Source organism: Rhinichthys klamathensis, unplaced genomic scaffold (assembly GCF_029890125.1).
Source record: "Rhinichthys klamathensis goyatoka isolate OS25496 unplaced genomic scaffold, OSU_Roscu_1.1 h1tg000136l_1, whole genome shotgun sequence".
In the NCBI taxonomy this organism is placed as follows: Eukaryota; Metazoa; Chordata; class Actinopteri; order Cypriniformes; family Leuciscidae; genus Rhinichthys; species Rhinichthys klamathensis.
Window position 1 is genome coordinate 1,006,171 of NW_026606671.1, and position 20,771 is coordinate 1,026,941.

Sequence of the window (20,771 nt, forward strand, 5' to 3'; positions counted from 1 at the left end):
GTTTTTATTTTAAAAAGAGAAAAGTTTGACCTTTGTTTGCATGCAAAATCACTTCGGTCTGTCTTTTATTTACGTATGTTTTGCCTGTCTCTCTGCATAACCTTTCTGTCCACCCCTCTGTGTCTTTCAATGCCTCTCTCTCTGTCCTTCTCACCCTCTCCTCTCCGTCTGCTGTGCCACTTGAAACGAAACTCCTCTCCTGTCTTTTTGGCTGCGAGTGCTGGCATCCGTCCTGGAGCTTACGCACTGCGTGAATTAATGTGCCTAATTAACACAACGTTAATTATTTGTAAATTGCGTGTTTGGGTACACATTACTTGAGAGGCATATGTTGCACGACGTGTTAGCCGAAACAAGTGACTGCTTAATCCAATCTCTGGAGTGCTCGCTTCTGTTGATGGGCCAATCAGTCTGGAGTCCCCTCACAACACGCAAAAAGAGCCACACATGCTCAGGCAAAAAAGATTCAGAAAAACATGTGGGTTATTGTCAGAATCCCACTGAGGCTAGACTGTTTGAAGTGCTCCCTCTAAAGGTAGCAAAGGAAAATCTACATCCCACTAGGACCTTTCGCCATTTCTTTCTTATCTGGCACAAATGATAATGAATACAGCATGAAAAAATAAACAAGTGTGCAACAGTGCCAGTATGAGTGGGGAGATTAAGCTTTCACTGAAAAAGACCTAAGAAAAGTATTTCCTTTTTATTGGTTATTACTGGCACAAGAAGTTACAGGTTATATACTAGGGGTGGGAATCTCTAGGCACCTCACGATTCGATTCGATTACGATTCAGAGGGCTGCGATTCGATGCTAAAGCGATTAATCAGAATCTTTTGTGTGTGTGTGTGTGTGTGAGACTATAAATACTTTGCTTTAAAAGTACCAAGTAATGATCCATAAAGAATTAACGTACAATATATTTTATTAACATTGCTAAGATTTTAGTTTGGATCATTTTTAACCCCCAAAAATCTACCGACTGCAGCTTTAACGAAGAGGGTGTTTGGATTTCGCGCTCAGCCATCGCGTGACTCGCGTCTCTGTTACAGTGCACGCCACAGACGGTCCGGGCACTGCACTTCCGCGCTTCAGAGTTCCGTCTTTTGCGTTCCGTCAATATTACGTTATTATAAATATATATATATATACAGTATATATATAAAATTATTCTTTTTTTTTTGAAAATCTATTTTTGATATTTGTGAATCGATTCAGAATCGTCCACGTCCGATGCATCTAAGAATCTATTTTTTCCCCCACTCCTAATATATACAGTAGGCCTATATATTTCAGAGTAATGTGGTAATTTGTGTGTAGGCGTTAACATTATTGGGGGTTACGCAATACAAGAAACACAGGTTACATAATCCATTACTTTTTTCAAGTAACTAGTAAAGTAATGCATTACTTTTAAATAGATCGAGTTGTAGATCGACTAAAATGTGTGCATGCATTTACTCATCTGATTTGCACAAAACCAGATTCAGTATTAACACTGAATAAACTAAAAGTGTTTGGCATGGTAATGGGTATGACAATGTTGATATACAGTATTTGGTCTTGGCGGAATAGATCTGCTATGCTGCTCTGTTGGTTATTGCTGCTGCTGCTGCTGCAGAGAAAGTTCAGGACTTGCTACTGCCAATACATACACGACACGCTGCTGTGAGCAAGACAGACATGCTGCTGTTGTACAATATAGCATGAATTACCCGTAACAGATCTATACAGGTGGAGCTGGGGAAGGTGGAGGGTTTCAGAAAGCGTTCTGCACTGCTAAGGCACACTAGCTCATTGGCTACTGATACAGCAGGAGCCAATCAGCTGTGCCCTATAGAGAATGATATGATTCCAAGCGTTTGAGTTAAGGACCTATTAGCCTGCGCCATCTAAAGTTTCATTACAGAACTTTGTATATGTTAAAAAACACAAATATACTTTATGCCCAGGTGAGAAAAAGTAGCGCAAAAGTAAAGTAACGCATTACTTTCCATAAAAAGTAATGCAATTAGTTACTTTTTATGGAGTAACACAGAATTGTAATGCATTACTTTGAAAAGTCACTTAAGCAAGTCTTATTTATAGAATATCCATAATCTCTGTTGCAGTGGAGGTCAATCCCTGGATAATATAGTGGTATTTCAAGAAATTTTCATTAAAAAATGTCAGCAGTTGAAAACCAACAGGACTCCTGGACTCCTGGCAATAGGTTACCATGTATTTAAAGACTGGATGTATATGATGTTAAAATAGACCAATTGGTTAAGGTTTGTTTGGTTAGCACAATCCAGTTATTCCTGGATGGCTTTTCTCTAGGAATTAAAGAGCTCCTTGTGTGTTCAAGCTGCCCTGGTACCACCATGCATACACACACACACGCTCGCCTGTTATTTTAGTTTTCACTGGTGTGTGCGAGTGTGTCTGTGTGATTTTATGCCCTTTGGTTAGGCATAGCGTCCGCTATGCCACAGTGCTCTAGAACTTTAGCAGGCAGTCAGGTGTGCCTGCAGAAACAACATCTCCCTTCAGCATGACACCCCTCGCCGTCACCCTGCCTGTCAGCCTTTCATTTTGTATCTCTCTCACTTTCTTCCTCTCCTTCCCTCCCTGTAGTGCTTTCTGTGCACCTGTATTCTGTGCCATTTTTTTCCATTCATGATCATTTCATATTTATTTTCACTGTCCCTTCGAAGCGCTCTACCATTCTCTTTCTCGCACTCTCTCATTAACAGTCAGCTCTCGTCGTCGGCTCACTCTGTGTCTTAACCACTAGGGAGACCTTCATTTATACGCTCAAGCTAGGGCTCTCCCTCCCTCTCCCCTTTTCCTCTTCTCCCGTTTTTCTCACTCTCTCCCCCTGCCAAGTATTTATGTGTTGATTTAGTCATGCCAGACTTTAGCCAATTTAAGAAACAGGCCGCGTTTGCAGCTGTTTCATTTTCTCCTCCTGCCCGTGCAGTTTTAACCAGTGGCGGCAGTGGCGTCTGTCTTAAGGGAAGCTGGGTAAATGAAGTTCTCTCTCTCTTTCCCTTCACCACCCCGGTTCCGCTCCCTCAGGGCTGGAGGCACAAACATAATTTCTCTCAAAGGGGAGTTTGACTGTAAGATGGATTATTTCTGCCTGAAATCAGACGCTAAGCTGGATAAGGCTGCTCGTCCGTTCAGTTTCAATATTAAAATGATAAGTTAAGACTGCAAAGCCACTCGCAAAAATTACAAGTTGTTTCTGCGGGCATGTCTGCTACTTTCTTGGCCAAAGATGTCCAGCTAAATGTGCATTACAATGTTTTGTAAAGCTTTTCAATAGGTGACTCAGACATATGTACTGTATATTCTTTTTGGGGTCAGTAAGATTTTGTTTTTGAAAGCAATTGGTAATTTTAATTCAGCAATGATGCATTAAAGTGATCAAAAGTGACAGCAGAGATTATTACATTGTATCATGGGTTTCCCCAAAATGTTAAGCAGCACAACTGTTTTCAACATTGATAAAAATAGGAAATGTTTATTGAACATCAAATCCGTATATTAGAGTGATTTCTGAAGGATCATGTGACACTGAAGACTGGAGTAATGATGCTAAAAATTCAGCTTTGCATCACATTGCATTTAAAAAAAAAAAAAAAATTAAATCTCCACTTCACTTCTTTCTAGAGAGAGAGAATATATAATAAATTAAGTTTGTCTTTCCCCAATTCTATTACTCAATCCAAGAAGCATAACCCTGACTAAATCTTCTTAGCTTTACCAAAAATTTAAGTTTAATTTTCTCACTCCATTGTAATTCATTTAGTTAATTCTATCTAAATTTAGTGAGATCTATGTTAAAGTTAAAAAACTTATTTAGATATATTCAAAAAATAAATCTTACAATTTTGCTTCCCAATTAAATGTATTGATGTTTTAGATGTTGTTTGTTTGTTATTATTGGAAACCATGATTTGAAATGATTTGTTACAGGGCAAACTTTCTGGATTTATATATATATATATATATATATATATATATATATAGTGAAGCAAGAATATAAGAAGAGGGGGGGGGGAAAGAACCATGCAGATATTCCCGAGGCCACAAATCCAGACAGGGGCTCTGTCTTTGTTCATTGTTAAACAACAACAAAAAGGTTGTATAATTATCTCCAGCTGCAGGGAAGAATAAGTATTCCAACTTAACTTTTTGTGAGACCTCAGGCAGGTTGCTGTAAACAGTTTACAAAAATAAATTAACATACTTCATATCAGTTAGGCTAATCTTCAACCATTGTTAACAAACAATTCCCAGTCTTGGTGTGGGAATGAAGGATCCTTTCATCTGTCTTTTTCTATTCATATTTTCTATTCGTTTTCTTTCTGTCACAGACTATTTTCAATGTTGTAGGAATGTTTCATGACAGCATCGCAGAGCCCAGTTTTACTTTTAGGGGGCCAACTATATTGTACCTTAAGTTTTTTGTGTACATATTTAAAGCACATGCATTTTTGAAGTAGACAACCAGATACTTTGGTTCAGTAGGCTAATTGGCAAGAGGCTCTTAACAGATGTTGTTAGTCATTGTTTGTGTGAAAATACATTTTATTTGTGTAATTTTATTGTGCGATTGTACAGCACATTGGTCAACATTACGTTGTTTTAATTGTGCTTTATAAATAAATAAATAAATGATGAATGTTGAGATTGGCACTAGGAGTCAAATCCAGGGGTTTGCCACCCCAAAATCAAGCATCCCAGCTTACAGGGATCATTCTCAGAACTTTGGCTAACATTCTTGAAAGGTTTTCTTCTCAAGTTATGAACAAACATTCTTCCAGTATGTTAATAGGATGTGCGGATGTAAGTTATCTGCTCTTTAATAATGTTCTCCACAAAATTGTTATTTGTACATAGTTCATGGAACATTTTTTCCCTGAAACGTTTTAGTTGGACGTTTGTCTAAAGATTTTTGAATGTTACTACTTGTTTTGGAAGATTCATAGAACATTCCAAAGCAACGTTCTCATAATGTTTGCAAAATGATAAAATGGAATTTTTCTTAGCTGGGATACTATGAAAATGCTCCAAAAACAAAAATACTTACTGTTAAAAATAGAAATGTATAATTAAAATGTGTGTGTTTGAACTATGATGTCACATATTTGTGAAAAATGTGTAGAAACTGAAAGGACTAAGAGTTGGAAGAAATGGGTTGCATGTGGGGATCAACATCTTACTTTACTAATAATGTAACGCAACAAACAGTGAGAAATTAACAGATGTTGAGACATTTTGAGTCATCTAGTAATGCATTAAAATGAAATGCAATGTAAATTACCTCTTATCTCCCTCCTCAGCAATCGGGCGGACCCTCATCCCTCGTTACTTCAGCACGGTATTTGAAGGTGGCGTGTCAGACCTCTACTACATCCTGAAACACTCCAAAGAGTCCTTCCACAACTCCTGCATCACTGTAGACTGCGACCAGTGCACCATGGTCACACAGCACGGCAAGCCCATGTTCACCAAGGTAAAGAGGGTGTGTGTGTGTGTGTGTGTGTGTGTGCATGGCAGGCTTGATAATTTACTTTAATCACAGCTATTATTCTATGTGTTTACTGATGGAGGTTGTTAGGACTCTGCTGAGAAAGCTCTTTATGAATCTTTTACTCAGTACTCACTCTGTGTATACAGTGTATTGTCATATACGTTTGATTGGTTTCATAGTCATGGTAAGAAAAAAACATAATAAAATCAAGTTGGTGAGATTTCATTTTCTGCATTGTCTGAATGCACTAAAACAAGGACACAAAAGCAAGCATAATACAGACTTGCATTTGAAAGGGGAGACAAAATTAGGTGTCAGCTAACTGTTTTACTGATTAAATATGCAGTTTTATTTTATTATTTTATTAGTCACTTCCCTGTTGACATGTTTATGCCTCGGTCAGGCCGTCTAGGTCATCTGGAATATAAGATATAGGTACTTGATGCTTCATAACTTTTTCAGCCTGAATTCCTGCTGTCTTAAATAATAATAATAAAATGTCATTATAGTAATAAAAATAATAAATAATAATAAAATGTCATTATAGTAATAAAAATAATAAAAAGCCATAGAATTATGAAAAAAGGTGAAAGGTCATCAGCCCATTGTGGTTGATGTAATGTCACACCCTGAATGGTTAAAAAATGACTTTTAAAGATCTGTCAGCTGTAGTGGACATCATGCATCAGAGCCGGGTTAAACCACTTATCAACAGATTTTACGTTTCTACCTTGTCCATCGAGCACTTTAGATTATTTTTACATACTGTTATGGACTAATCCACTTTAATCCATACAAGAGCCCATGTACTTATTACAGATACAGAGGAATAGAGACCCACTAGTCTTTGAGGAACTGATTACAAAATCTCAGCTGTGCTGCATTCAGAGAAATAGTCCAAAAACATAATAGCAGATATTTTGTAGTTATTTGTGTATTTGTACAGAGTGGAGAACCAAATTCATATATATATATATATTTTTTTCCTACAGGCTATTTTTTTATGTCCCATGGTAATAAAAACTGGCAGATTTAAACTTTTTTTCTTTCTTTTTTTTTTATATAAAGGTCAAAATTGTCTTGGAAACTGTTTATTTTATTTTATATATATATATATATATATATATATATGATTTTATTTCAGCATGCATTCTTTATTTTTGGCACTTTTTAATGGCTTTTGTCTATAGATTATAGTTTTACTCTTATCCGGATTAAACTACTGTATGAAAATTCATTATTAAATTATTAGTTTAAAAGTATCTAAATAAAAAGTAAAATAAACATAAGCCATTTGAATATGTAGTGTGTGAAAATAAACTCTTTAAACACATTTCACCTGTCAACAACTTTTTCACCCATAAAGTTTATTTAAAAGTTAGTGTACTTGTAAACCAACTTGTTAAAAAAAATCCATATTGTTTTATTTGCAATCAAGCTTTTTAATTGTATTGTTGTGAGTATTAAGGATACATAAAAAGCTAGCTATGAAATTAGCTTTAGCCAGACTAAGGAGATTCCAAAATCAAGTGAATGATGATGTGATGAAAATGTTATGTTATGTTAATGTTATGCGTGTATATCCTCTATTGGACATATAATCCTATGAAGAATCATATGAAGAATCCCCTATATTTTAATATTCTAATGATTGGCTAGACCGGTTGAAATTTTAAACCCATCCTGAAGCACAGCTATGAAGCAGTACAGTTTTAGAGGGAGAGGAAAAGGCTTTTAGTTTTTCCCCAGCATGTTACGGTGTTGAGCGATGGTGCTGAACAAGGGATGGAAAGACGGACACAAAAAGGGAGAGACGGGGAAAGAGTGAAACAAGCTAAAAACGATTCAGAGGGTAGGAAAAGCATACAGAAGATGAAAGAAGTGGGGAGAGAGAGCGAGAGAATGTGAAAGAGTGTGGTCATGTGATGGCGCTGTGCTCTCCCGCCAGCCTCTTTTCTTGTTGATCCTCCAGAGACCATCTGTGCTGAGGGCATTGATTAGAGTGGCTCTGGCGGGATTACATCTTTGCCGTTGCCATGCCAACTAATCAGCTGACGCTCCCACCCCCCAATCCCCCTTCCTCTCCCTTCCTCCTCCTCATCCTCCGGTTGCCCCAGCAACAGAACATTGGGGCTATGAGTAGCGCAGCTCTAAATTCAGCAAAATGTTTTTCTCATCCTGATTTTTAAGTAATTGCTAATGGTTTATGACCTCTGCATGTATTCAGCATTTTGTTGTTTTGTTTTTGTGTAAGCTCTTCTCAAGTATGTCCATTTCGTTGGCCTTCAGTTCAGGTATACAACATAAACACCTTTTATTTATCACGATGAGAGAGACATTTAACACAAAGGACATATCAGCAGACTGTAGTCTTTGAAGACATCATAGATTTCTCAATGTTTGCATTCTCAGGTGTGTACGGAGGGCAGGTTGATTCTGGAGTTTGCCTTCGATGATCTGATGAGGATCAAGACGTGGCACTTCAACATCAGACAGTATCGGGAACTCATCCCACGCAGCATTCTAGCCATGCACGTGAGTTTGATATCATCACTCCATCCTAGGGCTGTCCTACCACATGGTTTGGTTGGAGGTGTGTGTGCAGTATATCAGCTATTTTGCAAAGCTATATAAAATTTAGTTTAGCGGTTTTTGATCTTTGGTTCTTAAAGGGATAGTTTGGCCAAAAATGATATTTAACACATGCATTACTCACCCTCAAGCCGTTCGAGATGCATATGTCAATCTTTTTTCAGACGAACACATTTTTAGTTATTTTAGAAAATGTCTTAGACCCTTCAGTGGATATAATGTGAAGCAATGGGGTCCACCTCCTTCAAGTCCCAAAATGTGCATACATCCTTCACAAAAGTAATCAATCCGGCTCCAGGGGGATAAACGAAGGCCTTCTGAGGGTAATCCGTGCGGTTTTGTCATAAAAATATACATATTTAAAACTTTATAAATGAAAATATCTGACTTCCGGCAACGATCGACGCGCGTTCACGGGTGATGGAAGTCTGCGTACGAGGTAGGACGTAGCGTAGGAACCGTCGTGACGTAGACGTTGTTTTGCTCTGCTCTCTGGCTGCGCAGGCGCGTTCGTTCTACGTCACGACGGTTCCTACGCTACGTCCTACCTCGTACGCCGACTTCCATCACCCGTGAATGCGCGTCGATCGATTTTACGACAAAACCGCACGGATTACCCTCAGAAGGCCTTTGTTTATCCCCCTGGAGCCGGATTGATTACTTTTGTGAAGGATGTATGCACATTTTGGGACTTGAAGGAGGTGGACCCCATTGCTTCACATTATATCCACTGAAGGGTCTAAGACATTTTCTAAAATAACTGAAAATGTGTTCATCTGAAACAAGATTGACATATGCATCTCGAACGGCTTGAGGGTGAGTAATGCATGTGTTAAATATCATTTTTGGCCGAACTATCCCTTTAACTTATATGTTACACTACCATTTCAAACCTACCATCTCAAATTTTTTTCAAACTCTCATTCTCATCAAGACTGCATTTATTTGATCAAAAATACAGTAAAAACAGTAATACTGTGAAATATTACTACAGTTTAAAATAACGGTGGAAAACGGAACTCATAGCATAGAATAATTATACTTATTTTACATCTGGCATAAATTAAGAAATTATTTTTTTTAAACTGTTTATTTATGAGACATCAAAGCTGCCTTGGATGGAAAATATATTTTTAAAAAAGTACAATCAAAAGGTCAATTGAGTCATTTTAAATGAGTAATTAATGAGCACTGCAGACATGCTGCGATAAAGGAAATTAAGCAACTGAAAATCTGGTGTTCATATTTTCTCATTTTAAAACTTAACTTTTATTGACTCATCGCTTTTCAAGCAATATATTTAGCTTTAAATCACATTTGAGTTTTAACTCATCACTCCCCCTTGTAGATTCAGAGATAGTGTAGTTTTAGAAAGTTTGTTCACAGCAACTTATAAAATTCACATGCTCTTAAATTGGGCCCTTTGGGGCCTTGTATTCTGGTGGAGAGGGAGAGAGAGTGAATGAGGGAGAAAGGGCTTTGAAAGATTTTTGACAAGGATAGTGCAAAAGTTACTGCAGCATGTTTGATCAACTCATTCTCGTACACATGGGTAAAGCTGCAAAGAAATTGAGTCAAACTCATCTGATCAAGGCTAATGAGAATATGAGCACATTGGAGGAACCGTGTTTTAGATGCTCAAAGCGGACTGCGGTCTGTTCCGGACCCTGGCCTGGTTACAACCGGACCATGAGACACACTGACAGCGGTAGCACCATTTAACCGTTTCTAGATTTCAAAGTGAGCAACGCATAAAAATAAAAATAAAACAGAGCAGTACACACCTCAAGCGCTCAGGGTCGTGTATATGGTAATGATCTTTAGGCGCTATATCCTTTTTATCAAGAGCTTGATTCGAGCCCTTTCCATTCTTTGCGTGTTGCTTCTCTCTCCCGCTAAATCGCCACTATAAGAGATGACGCAGTTATTTTAACAACAGTAGCAGAAACACGGTGAGCAGCAAATAGATTGATATTTTCTCTAAAACACTGCCGAAAATAAGAATGCAGCAAATACAATTATTTTGATTATATTATTCCGGCCCGTCCAAATAGACAAGTTTTTATAAGACTTTTTTTTATCTACATTTAACATTATTAATCAATGTGTCAATTGCATTTCATAATAAACAATGTTATAATTGGGACAATTATTTGTTGATGGCAAGGAGACAACTAAAACTTTGAAATGACTAGAATTACTGTTTTCTGCTCAAGATGAGAGTGTTTTGATTATTATGTGCATTGCTTGTTTGTATTTTAGATACTCATTTTAAGCTAAATATACAAATGGTCCTGACTTCAAGAGAAAAACCCTGAACCCCCATACAGTATACAGTATTTTCTGTCACATGGCCTTCTGCCATACACACTGTAGTGTAAAAATAATAATAGCCTGATAAAACATCTCATCTTACCTTTTAATATTCAAATCCAAATAGAATTTTTTTTTTTTTTTTTTTTTTTTTTTTTACAAAGTACTACTGCTGTCAAGATGGAAATTTAGAACTATTCTACAAAATGTGTTGTCTTGAACTTCACTGGGAAGTATATGTAGAGACCGGACCACTTGGAAATGTAATTGAATACCCCTGCTCTACTCTGCTAGTTTACACTGCCCAGACCAATCAAGTGACAGGAGCTCAATGATTGGCTGATGTCATTGCTGTATCAATCATCTCATGCTGCTTAACACAATTTACCTTGATGAATCTAGTCAATAATTTACCAGTAAGAACAAAAACTGCATTAGTTTGTAATTCATACTGAAATTCACTCTAACATTTCAATTTACATTTAGTCAATCAATATTAATTAGCAGCTGCAGCACACCCCTGATCCAATGCCCAAAATCTGAATCAAAAATGTTTTCAGCGTAATCACAGTGATTCAGATAAATTGCATCACTAGAATCTCACAAGAATCTTACAACCACCATAGACACAGAGAAAGACACATGTCCCCCAATCCTCGCCCCTCAGATATTCAAAATATAGATCTGAATATAACAGTGAATATGTGGTCACATCTGGGGTCTCATAAATGAAGCATTAGAAAAGCTATATGAGTTGCTTTTGGTCGATAACATGCTGCGGATTTTGGGGGGAGGTTGTATTAAGGTTGTATGTGATGACGTTCCTTTTTTGTCCACCTACAGGCACAAGACCCTCAAGTCCTGGAGCAGCTCTCGAAAAACATCACCCGCATGGGATTGACCAACTTCACCCTCAACTACCTCAGGGTAAGCAGAACAAAAATGATTTTGTTCAGTCCCCCCTTACAAAAAAGTATTGTGAAGATACCATGGTCCATTGATGGATATCAGATGACAATTCTATGGTATTGTGGTATCTTGTATACCAGTGGTTCTCAACCAGGGGGCCAGGGACCACTAGGGGCCCTCAGCAAACATCCATCCTATTAACAGAATGCCTTCAAGTGAAACAGGCTGAGAACCACTGTGTCCAAAAACTCATGATGGTAATCAAACATGGTAATTCCTTTTAACTTGTGTATGTTACTGTTATTCTTAGACTGTGCATAGATAGTGAAAAATGTAATGTAAAATATGTATATAAATTTGTACACTTATATGTGACTAAATGTGTGTGTGTGTGTATGTGTGTTAACACTGCTCAGAATTTATTAGCCAGCTTCATGGTGTGCTTTGTTTATTCTCGTCATTTCAGTGTGAGTGACAGCTCCGTTTTGCGAATGGGAGAACAAGAGAGGGAGAGAAAATGAATTGGATAGAGAGAATTAGCATAACATTAATGAGTGTTCCCGTTTGAGGTGTGGCATTGTGGGTCTCTCTCTGCACTGAGCTCGAGCACAGCAAAAAACACAAACTTGTTTATCGCGAGCTGCTGGGAGAAGCGAAGGAAAAAAGGCCCTTTCAAGGTTTTCGGAACAGCCGTTTTTTCTCCCACTGAGTGTGTCTTTCTCAGTTGTTGTTGTTGCTCGCATTAAACGCACAGTCTCACTTATAAACGCAGAGTTAAAATGCGGCGGTGCAGCCTAAGCTGAATTGTGAATTAAATTTGGATTATACGCAGCTCTTGTAACAGCAAGTCTATGCGCCCTCAGCTAAATCTGCACCTGTTTTTTTTTTTTCACTGCACATGATCAGCCATGGTGCATATACAGTAGTATATACCTTCATGTATTTTATATATACCGTATACTGTATATATACTGTCTCATGTTCCCATTATTTAAAAAAAGCCTAAGACTCATTCGGCTCTGGAAAAAATGAATAATTCATAATTGTTTTGACTGACTTAATTGTGGGGTCAACCTCTGGGATTTTAGCAGTGCACTGTAATTCCCGTAAACAAGATAATTTTTCCTCTCTCCGGGGTAATTTCTCACGATCCTTGCATTGGCTTGCTGTAAAAACACCTCGTAAAAGTGACTCATTAGCATCACTTGAAAAAACTGCATTTGTTTCAGCACGTTTATCAGTAGATCCATACCGAGGATGTTTCCTGTGCTCGGACGCAATAAGACCACTGTCCGGCGAGATGGACAAGGAAGCTTGTAGGTTTCCTCACATTCAGACTAGAAATAGCCCTGCTCTGTGGGCACGGATCCAGAGATTGTTTCCCTGGACCTGTGGAAGTGAGAGGATACAGCAGCGTTGGGATACGATCCTGTCAGTGGGAAATGATTTGTGTGTGTGTGTGCGTATCCGTGTGAATTTCAGGCCACCCGCTGTGTGATTTTAATGCTAATATTGTTAAATCTTTAAAATGGGTAACTTGACGGTAACTGATGATGTTTCATGTGTATGTTTATGTGTGTTTCTTCCAGTTGTGTGTCATTCTGGAGCCGATGCAAGAGTTAATGTCTCGACACAAGACCTACAACCTTAGCCCGAGAGACTGTCTAAAGACCTGTCTGTTCCAGAAGTGGCAAAGAATGGTGGCCCCTCCAGGTAACAGCAAATCACTGTCCACTGTATTACGGGACGGGGACACTCCTAATGGCAGTAATTTGTGATCTGATCTGATCCTCACGGATGTGTGTGTTTAACGTCATGGTCTTTGGGAATATAAGCTCTAATTCAGCTCTTCGGTGGGACCTATCGAGTGGGAATTTTGTGGTTTTACACTCTTAGGTGAGCCTCTCCATTATTATCGACTGTATATCATACTAGAACAGACAACCTGCTAGTTTTAAAGTGACCCCAAAATGTTTGGACACTTAAGCCAAACTTTAAAAATGAATGTCATAGCATTAAAAAAAAATGAAACACAGTGTCTGTTGTAGTGTATTTAAAGAGCAATTCATTTATTAAATATATTAATGAATTTTTTTCTGAATCTATTATAATGAAGATCATAATATATTGTAATATAAAGAAAGAAATAATTATGATTATTATGAGGTTTTGTATTCTATTGAGAGATAGAATACATCAAAAAGATCGGTGTCAACTTAATAGAAAGAATATTTTCTAGATAACATTTTACACGTTCATAAAAAAATCATATTTCAGATAAGATGGGTCTTTATACATGTAATTATATAGTTGCCTTTTATAATTTAGACAATCTGTCAATAATTGTATCCCTCAAAACTCATCTTTGATCACCAAAATGACACTTTTTTTTCTTTTTTCGGTGAATTTTTTTTATTCATGCCTTAAAATAGCTTAAATGTAACTCTACACCCTTGCTTTATTTAGTATACTCAGAGCCATGAATATGCTAATTATCCCCGCCTCCACTCACTCACACCAGCTCGGAGCTCCGAGATCCACTCGGTCAGTTTTACTGTATAAACGCTGCACGATGGTAAGTGGAAATACTGGTTTAATTCAGCCATATATGTTTGAACCAGAAACTGATTCAGAAGAAGAAGTGGAAGAGCGAATTATACATGCTCGATGTCAATGTATTAGAATGGTAATGCATTTTATGTGTCGCTCTCTACAACATCGGACACATAACAGTAATTAATAAGATTATCCTTTTGCTTGACTACGTTATCAAACAGCTAATAATGTGTCGCTAATGTTACACAAACCATGTTCCCGTTTGCCATCTCAGAGTCGTACAGCTCCCTTTGAACAACGCTTTAAAAGGCATATAGGCATGTATCATAACATCGTAATATACATCATGTACATAATTCACCCGCTATATTGCTAAATGTGCCTGATTTGTCATATCAATAGAAAAATATACCTGTAAACCTGGCTTCTCTTGAGACTCCTCTGCTTCGCTGCAGTTAATGATACGCTAAAGCCCGCCGGCACGTTGACGTGATTGGTTACAAGGTAGTTTGTGACGTAAGAAAAACCGGCGATTTAAAATTCAGTATTTTTTTCACTGTCGTTTAAAGGAGAAAATACTCAGCAATGTTGCTGACTTATGAATTTGCTCATGGTTTGTCTTAAAGCACATTAAAAACACCACATAGACATAAACAACATTAAAAAACTTGATTTTCACCACAGGGGGACTTTAAAAACACTGCATTTGGCAGATGACGAAGGGATTAGACATCAGTAGATATATCTTGTGTTTGACGCCTTATGTATGTCGCTTGCATATTCCTCAGGGGGTCAAATCAATCAATAACAATGATTTAAACTCGTCTTTAGGACACACAAAGGGTTTACCATACATTATGATCTAAACAGTGACAACATGACATGTATGAGACTGAAAACACATCCTTCATCCGCTCCCTGTGGATGAAACCCTGTACGACCCTCGCCCACTCATTAGTCGTCAGCACTGGCCTTCTCACAATTCGTATCGAAGTGGATCTTCTGTAATTGTCGTTTCCTTATTAGCTTTGCTTCCCTCTTTCCTCCCATTCTTTTAAAATCTGGAGAGCATTTGTGTTCAGGAACAGGAAGGAAAGAAGGTTGCCTTTAAACACTGATAAGTTTTTTTTTTGCCCCTTTTTTCGCATGTATATGTGTATGTGTGGAAATGAGCACGTTTTAGTACGTCATTCACACACTTGCTCTGATAAAAATACAAAAATAAAGGTTCCTCTCTAAAAAACCCAAAACAATGTCCTTGTACAGACTGTTTATTATTGGATACGACTTTATGTGAAATCTGTCATACAAAAACTAATTGGACACAGAACTTCTAACATGCATTTCATTTGAAGGGATTAATGCATTCAAATTTACATTGACTAACAATGTGCCAAATATTTTCATTGTTATACTGAAATGAAATTTAATATAATAATAATATTAATAATACATGGCTGTACAGAACATTCTTTACAACATTAGCTAACTTTAATTTTTATGTATATCGTATATAGTTTAGGGTTTGGAAAGATTTAAGAAGTATCTGATGCTCACCAAGGTTGCATTTATTTGATGAAAGATACAGTAAAAACGGTTATATTGTGAAATAATATGAAACATTTTATTTCTTTTTTAATGTTTTAAATGTGATTTATTTCTGTTCAAATGTATTTTAAATATTATTTATTCCTGTAAATCTGATTTTTAAGCATCATTACTCCAGTCTTCAGTGTCACATGTTCCTACAGAAATCATTCTAATGTGCTGCTCAAGAAACATGTATTGTTATTATTATAAGTATTTAGTCATCAATTTACAAAAAGCGTGTAAACTAATTTATGATAAAGATTTCTGCATGTGCGAATAAAACCCACTGATTGTCCAATTAAAGTTATATATGTATTTTTTGTAATTATTTTTTTCTGCTGTTATCAGCAGTCTTGCCATTTACATTTGCATATGTCTTCTGGTCCTGGATATGCTTAACTACTTAATTTATTATAAGTATTACCTGGAAAATAAATCTTGCTTTGGATATGGTTTCAGCTGGACATCCACAGAACTTCAAAACGGAAATTTTCCCCTCAAATCACAAAAAAGGTACTTGTCTCATCTTCTGAATCATCTTCTAATAGGGAAACCACATTCTGTGTCTAAATGGAAACCTATGAAATACATTTTCCTCTCTGTTTGAATCATGAATGCTCAGCATAAAAAGAGAGATATTGAAGGTGGATATTTCATTAGTCACTATAAATAGGCAATTTGTTTGACTAAAACTTAATCAAAATTGTTTAATTTCTTCATTAAAGGGTGTTTTCAAACAGGTTACATAAATGTGTTACATAAGTTATCCAGGACTTATGAATCTCATTTTAAAGACTGTGATATTTAATGAAAGCAAACAGCATTTATACATTAATGATATAAGCGTGCATGCATGGCTGCAGAGACTGCAGTGCGCACTGTTGAGCATTTATGCAAATGAAAGCAGAGGTTCTTTCTTACTAGTGCATGTCTTGGGAGTTTAAATGCTCTTTGATTCTCTCTCTCTCTCAAAAAAAAAAGAAAAAAAGTATGGTGCATTTGTTTCCCTGTGTAATCGCCCGTATGTGTTTGTGTGCTCTTATATGTTGGAAAAGTCTTTTTTCTTCCTCCGTGTGCATGCACTCGCATTGTGGCATGTTTGTGAGTGTGGATGTGTGCGTTTGTCTTTTATTAATACTTCTCGTCTGTGTGTGCTTGTGTGTTTGGTGGAGAGCAGAGCCCACTCGACAGACCACGACCAAGAGAAGAAAGAGGAAGAACTCCGCCAGCAGTGCGTCTAACAGTAGCCTAGGCAACAGCGCTGGCGGCAAGAAACGCAGCCCTGCCAACAACTTCACTCTGGCCAGCCAGGTACCTGTAAGCATCAAATCTTCTTATTTACAGTTTACACACACACTGTAACCATCCAAAAACGTTAATGCTATTTTGCTCAGGTTGCTTTCCTAAGGATATGATTATAATTATGCTGTCAAAACACAAAAGGTGAATTTATTTTGAGAAAATTATTTATTTGCATAAAAGTCTTAATTATTTGTTTTTCTGTCAGCTCAGCTTTTTAGTAATATCCGAAATCCTTGTCCTTGTGGAGACATTTTTTGGTCCCCATGAGGAAAACAGCTTATAAATCATACCAAGTGATGTTTTTTGAAAATGTAAAAATGCATAAAGTTTTCTGTGATGGGTTGGTTCATGGGTAGGGTTAGTGTTGGGGATAGAATATACAGTTTGTACAGTATCAAAATCATTATGTCTATGGAATGCCTTGGGCCGTGTGTGTGTCTATATATATATATAGATATACAATGAAAACTAATGATGACTAGGGCCGTCAAGTTCCAAAATTACATAAGTACCAAAAACTGATCATACAAGTAGTCCATATGACTTCTGCGCTATATAAATATTCTTAGCTCTCCTTGGCACGTTCATGAAAAAAGTAGAAACGTCTGATTCATAAACAAAACTTTCTTTTTAGTAAAGTCTTTTCAGTGAATCAACTGATTCTTTTTATAAAACCAGATTGAATTATTTGTTTATAAATCTGACTCAGTCAACCTGGTTCTCAAATTCAACTCACAGTGATATGTTTGCAATTGTTAACGGCACACTGAATGGGATTATCAGTGAATAATGACTTAAAATTCAGTCTTCTTTTCTTCAGAAGACATATTATAGCGCATGGGTCGTATGGAATACTTTTATGATGTTTTATTGTAATTGCATTGAATAGTGCAATCATTACAAGTGACGAGCACTATCAAAATTTCTCTTTTTGTGTTCCACTTAAAGAAATTCATACAGGTTTGCAACCGCATCATTGTGAGTAAATGACAGATTTCTGGGTGAACTTTCCTTTAAACTGTATTTTGTCTGTATTGATTCTGCACCTTTACCAACTAATCACACATTACTGTGTTGTAATGACATGTTATGGTAATGTAAAGTTTGTTCATGGTTTGAGTTTTGGGCCATGAAACACATATAAAACGTATTCAATTCCAATGCCAAAGTAAATACACTCTCAGCACCTTCACAGAGAGAGACTCCTTAGCCCTCATTTTCAATTCCTATATTACCCACTCACAGTGTTTAACCCCAATACAGAGGCATTTATCCCAGAGTGCCTCTTTATCCCCCAGGCTTCCTTTACAGGCATTACTCTAGTGGTTGATGTGTTCTCCCAGTTTGCGCACAGGGTCAAACGCACAACACACGAGTGCTAAAGCTGTTTTGGGGAGTGGTATTGTGAGGCGGTAAATTTGTTTGCAGATGGATGATGGGATTTGTAGTGCGTGCCTTTTCCCCTGGAGTTCAGGGACACTTGGATACATGAATGCCATAGAGGAGATTAAAGAGAAGAGACACCCTCGTGTTCCAGCCCAGTCTGTCAAAACCAGAGCTGTTTGCTTACATGCTCTGATGGCTAAAAATGTGTTTTTCGTTACAAGAAGAATCCTCAGCAAAAAAAAAAAAAAAATACAATTGTATCATGCCTTTATTTGAACTTTTTTCTTCAGCTCAGCTTTTTAATAATGAGCGAACACTATACATGTGTACAGGTTTTTTTTTTTTTTTAAATCCAATGCTAATATCTAGTGAACAGGATGGCCAATGCCTAATATATAGTAAATCATATGTTCATATTATATTATTATAAAATAAATAAATGTAGTATATAAAATATGAAAAAAAAAATTTAATTGTATAGTAAAATGATATTGTGTATCTATATCAGGGTTTATTTTAGTATTTCAAATATACTACTATAGTATTTATTTATTAAAATAATGAATTTGCTTTTTTCAATTTTGAGTTTAAGTTTTAGGAATTTTCCTTTGAACTTTTCTGTGTGTGTGTGTGGGGGGGGGGGGGGGTATTCGTTTTTTTCAGAATATTTCTATTCATTTTCTAATTTATTTAATTTCATTTTTTTAAGTGTAGCCTGTCATATAATGTTTATGTTTTATTTCAGCTTTTTAGATTTAGTTAACAATAACAGCCCTGATCTGTATGATATAAGTGAATTTTAAATTAAATATTCCATATAATTCCATTATATATTCATTTATATGACCATAAAACATATATATATATATATATATATATATATAATTTCTCTCTCTGTGTGTAGGTAACTCTAATTGCATATATTTTGTCCTGCTTGTATCTAGCCAGTGTCCATCATTTTAAGGACACCAGACACATTCACACAAGCAGTGAGAAAATTGTTGGTGTGAGCAACTGGCTCTGTGCCAGCACTCATTATCATATAGATCGTGCGTGTGTGTGTGTGTGTGTGTGTGTGTGTGTGTGGTCATACGGGTGTGTGTCACAACACTCTTCATTTTACTCCCCATTCGAAGCAGCGAGCCTCGTTGTAACCAATGTCGCCGTGCGTCGTGGAGAGGAACACGCTGGTTACATATGTAGCGTGGCCACTTGGCTTTGTCTGTGCAGTCATCGCATGCTGCCTGATCGGCCTCCTACGTGAGCCCAATCACAATGAGCTGATCATGTGATCACCGGATTGGGGAGGGGGTCTTGTGTTCAACAGTATTACAACAGTGCCCTCTTGTGATCATATTTTTGGCCTGAAATTATGATTTAATTGATAGCTGTGCATGTGTAACATGCCTGGATATGTGAATGGATTGAAATTTTCTCCAGTCTTAAAAAATGTCCAGCTCAAATGTGCACCTCGAGCTCAGATCCAGGTGATGCTGAGCCAGTTTGGGATCATTCATTCAGGTAGTCTGTTTTTATAGCTGTGGGCGGCTCAGTGTGGGTTTAGCCACAGGCTACATCTAATTAGACAAGAGCACTGGACAGCCTTTCCATTTGATAGCAATTAGAGCTCTTCATCAAACCACCAGCTGGAAACATGTAGGTTGTGTGTGTGTGTGTGTGTGTGTGTGTGTGTGTGTGTGTGTGTGTGTGTGTGTGTGTGTGTGTGTGTGTGTGTGTGTGTGTGTGTGTGTGTGTGTGTGTGTGTGTGTGTGTGTGTGTGTGTGTGTGTGTGTGTGTGTGTGTGTGTGTGTGTGTGAGAGAGAGTGTTAATGTTTGTGATCCTGGCCCCTGGTTTAAAACCCAGACTGCAGGGCGACAGTTGCCGTTCAAAAACAGATGGCAAATTCAAGGCTCGTTGGCAAGCGCCATTCTTTTTTCTTTTTTTTTCTAATCGGTAACATTTCAGCTAATGACTTAATTAGCTATGCAAATTGACAAATCAGTGTGTGGATATTGTTATTTAGTCAAAAAGCCCACCTTAATGAATGAGAGTAATTAAGAAGCAGAGGGGTGGGAAGGACTGACAGTGACTCTGGGGTCTCAGCCAAACCCCTCACGAAACGACACGAGAGTCATCGCACACAAATAAACACAGATGCAACGGTAAAAGAGCTGAATCACGAGACAGGTTATGCAAAGTGAGCAGCTCCAGGAGTGTGAAGGGTACGAGGACTCGCACATCTGGAAAACAGAAAATTAACAGGAAAACAAGGTGCACTTTCCTTTTAAGGTTCAATTGGTTAACATTATGATTGCTTTAGATATCATGAACTAACAATGAACCATTTTATTTAATTTATGAATCTAGAATAATGCTAATTTATGCATTTACGGTTGTTAATATGTTCACAATACATTTACTAATGTTAAAGGGTTAGTTCAGCCAAAAAAATGAAAAGTCACTATGTGACTAAATTCCAAAGATGAACGAAAGTCGTACGGGTTTGGAACGACATGAGGGTGAGTAATTGATGACAGGATTTAAATTTCTGGGTGAACTATCACTTTAAATTTATATGGCTTAAAATCTATTTTAAATT

The 20,771-nt window shown here is 37.1% G+C and overlaps 1 protein-coding gene across 3 annotated transcripts in view; it reads left to right on the top strand.

Annotated features, from left to right (window-relative positions):
* ldb2a (LIM domain binding 2a) overlaps positions 1-20,771 on the top strand; it is a 60,703-nt gene that overhangs the window by 37,692 nt on the left and 2,240 nt on the right. The window contains exons 3-8 of one of the 3 annotated variants that reach the window (XM_056257244.1): positions 5,333-5,505; positions 7,936-8,058; positions 11,272-11,355; positions 12,927-13,050; positions 15,943-15,996; positions 16,661-16,794. In XM_056257244.1, coding sequence (XP_056113219.1) covers positions 5,333-5,505; positions 7,936-8,058; positions 11,272-11,355; positions 12,927-13,050; positions 15,943-15,996; positions 16,661-16,794 — 692 coding nt within the window. Of the gene's footprint in view, positions 1-5,332; positions 5,506-7,935; positions 8,059-11,271; positions 11,356-12,926; positions 13,051-15,942; positions 15,997-16,660; positions 16,801-20,771 lie in introns of all 3 variants that reach the window. The other 2 variants (XM_056257243.1, XM_056257245.1) reach the window with 2 other exon arrangements.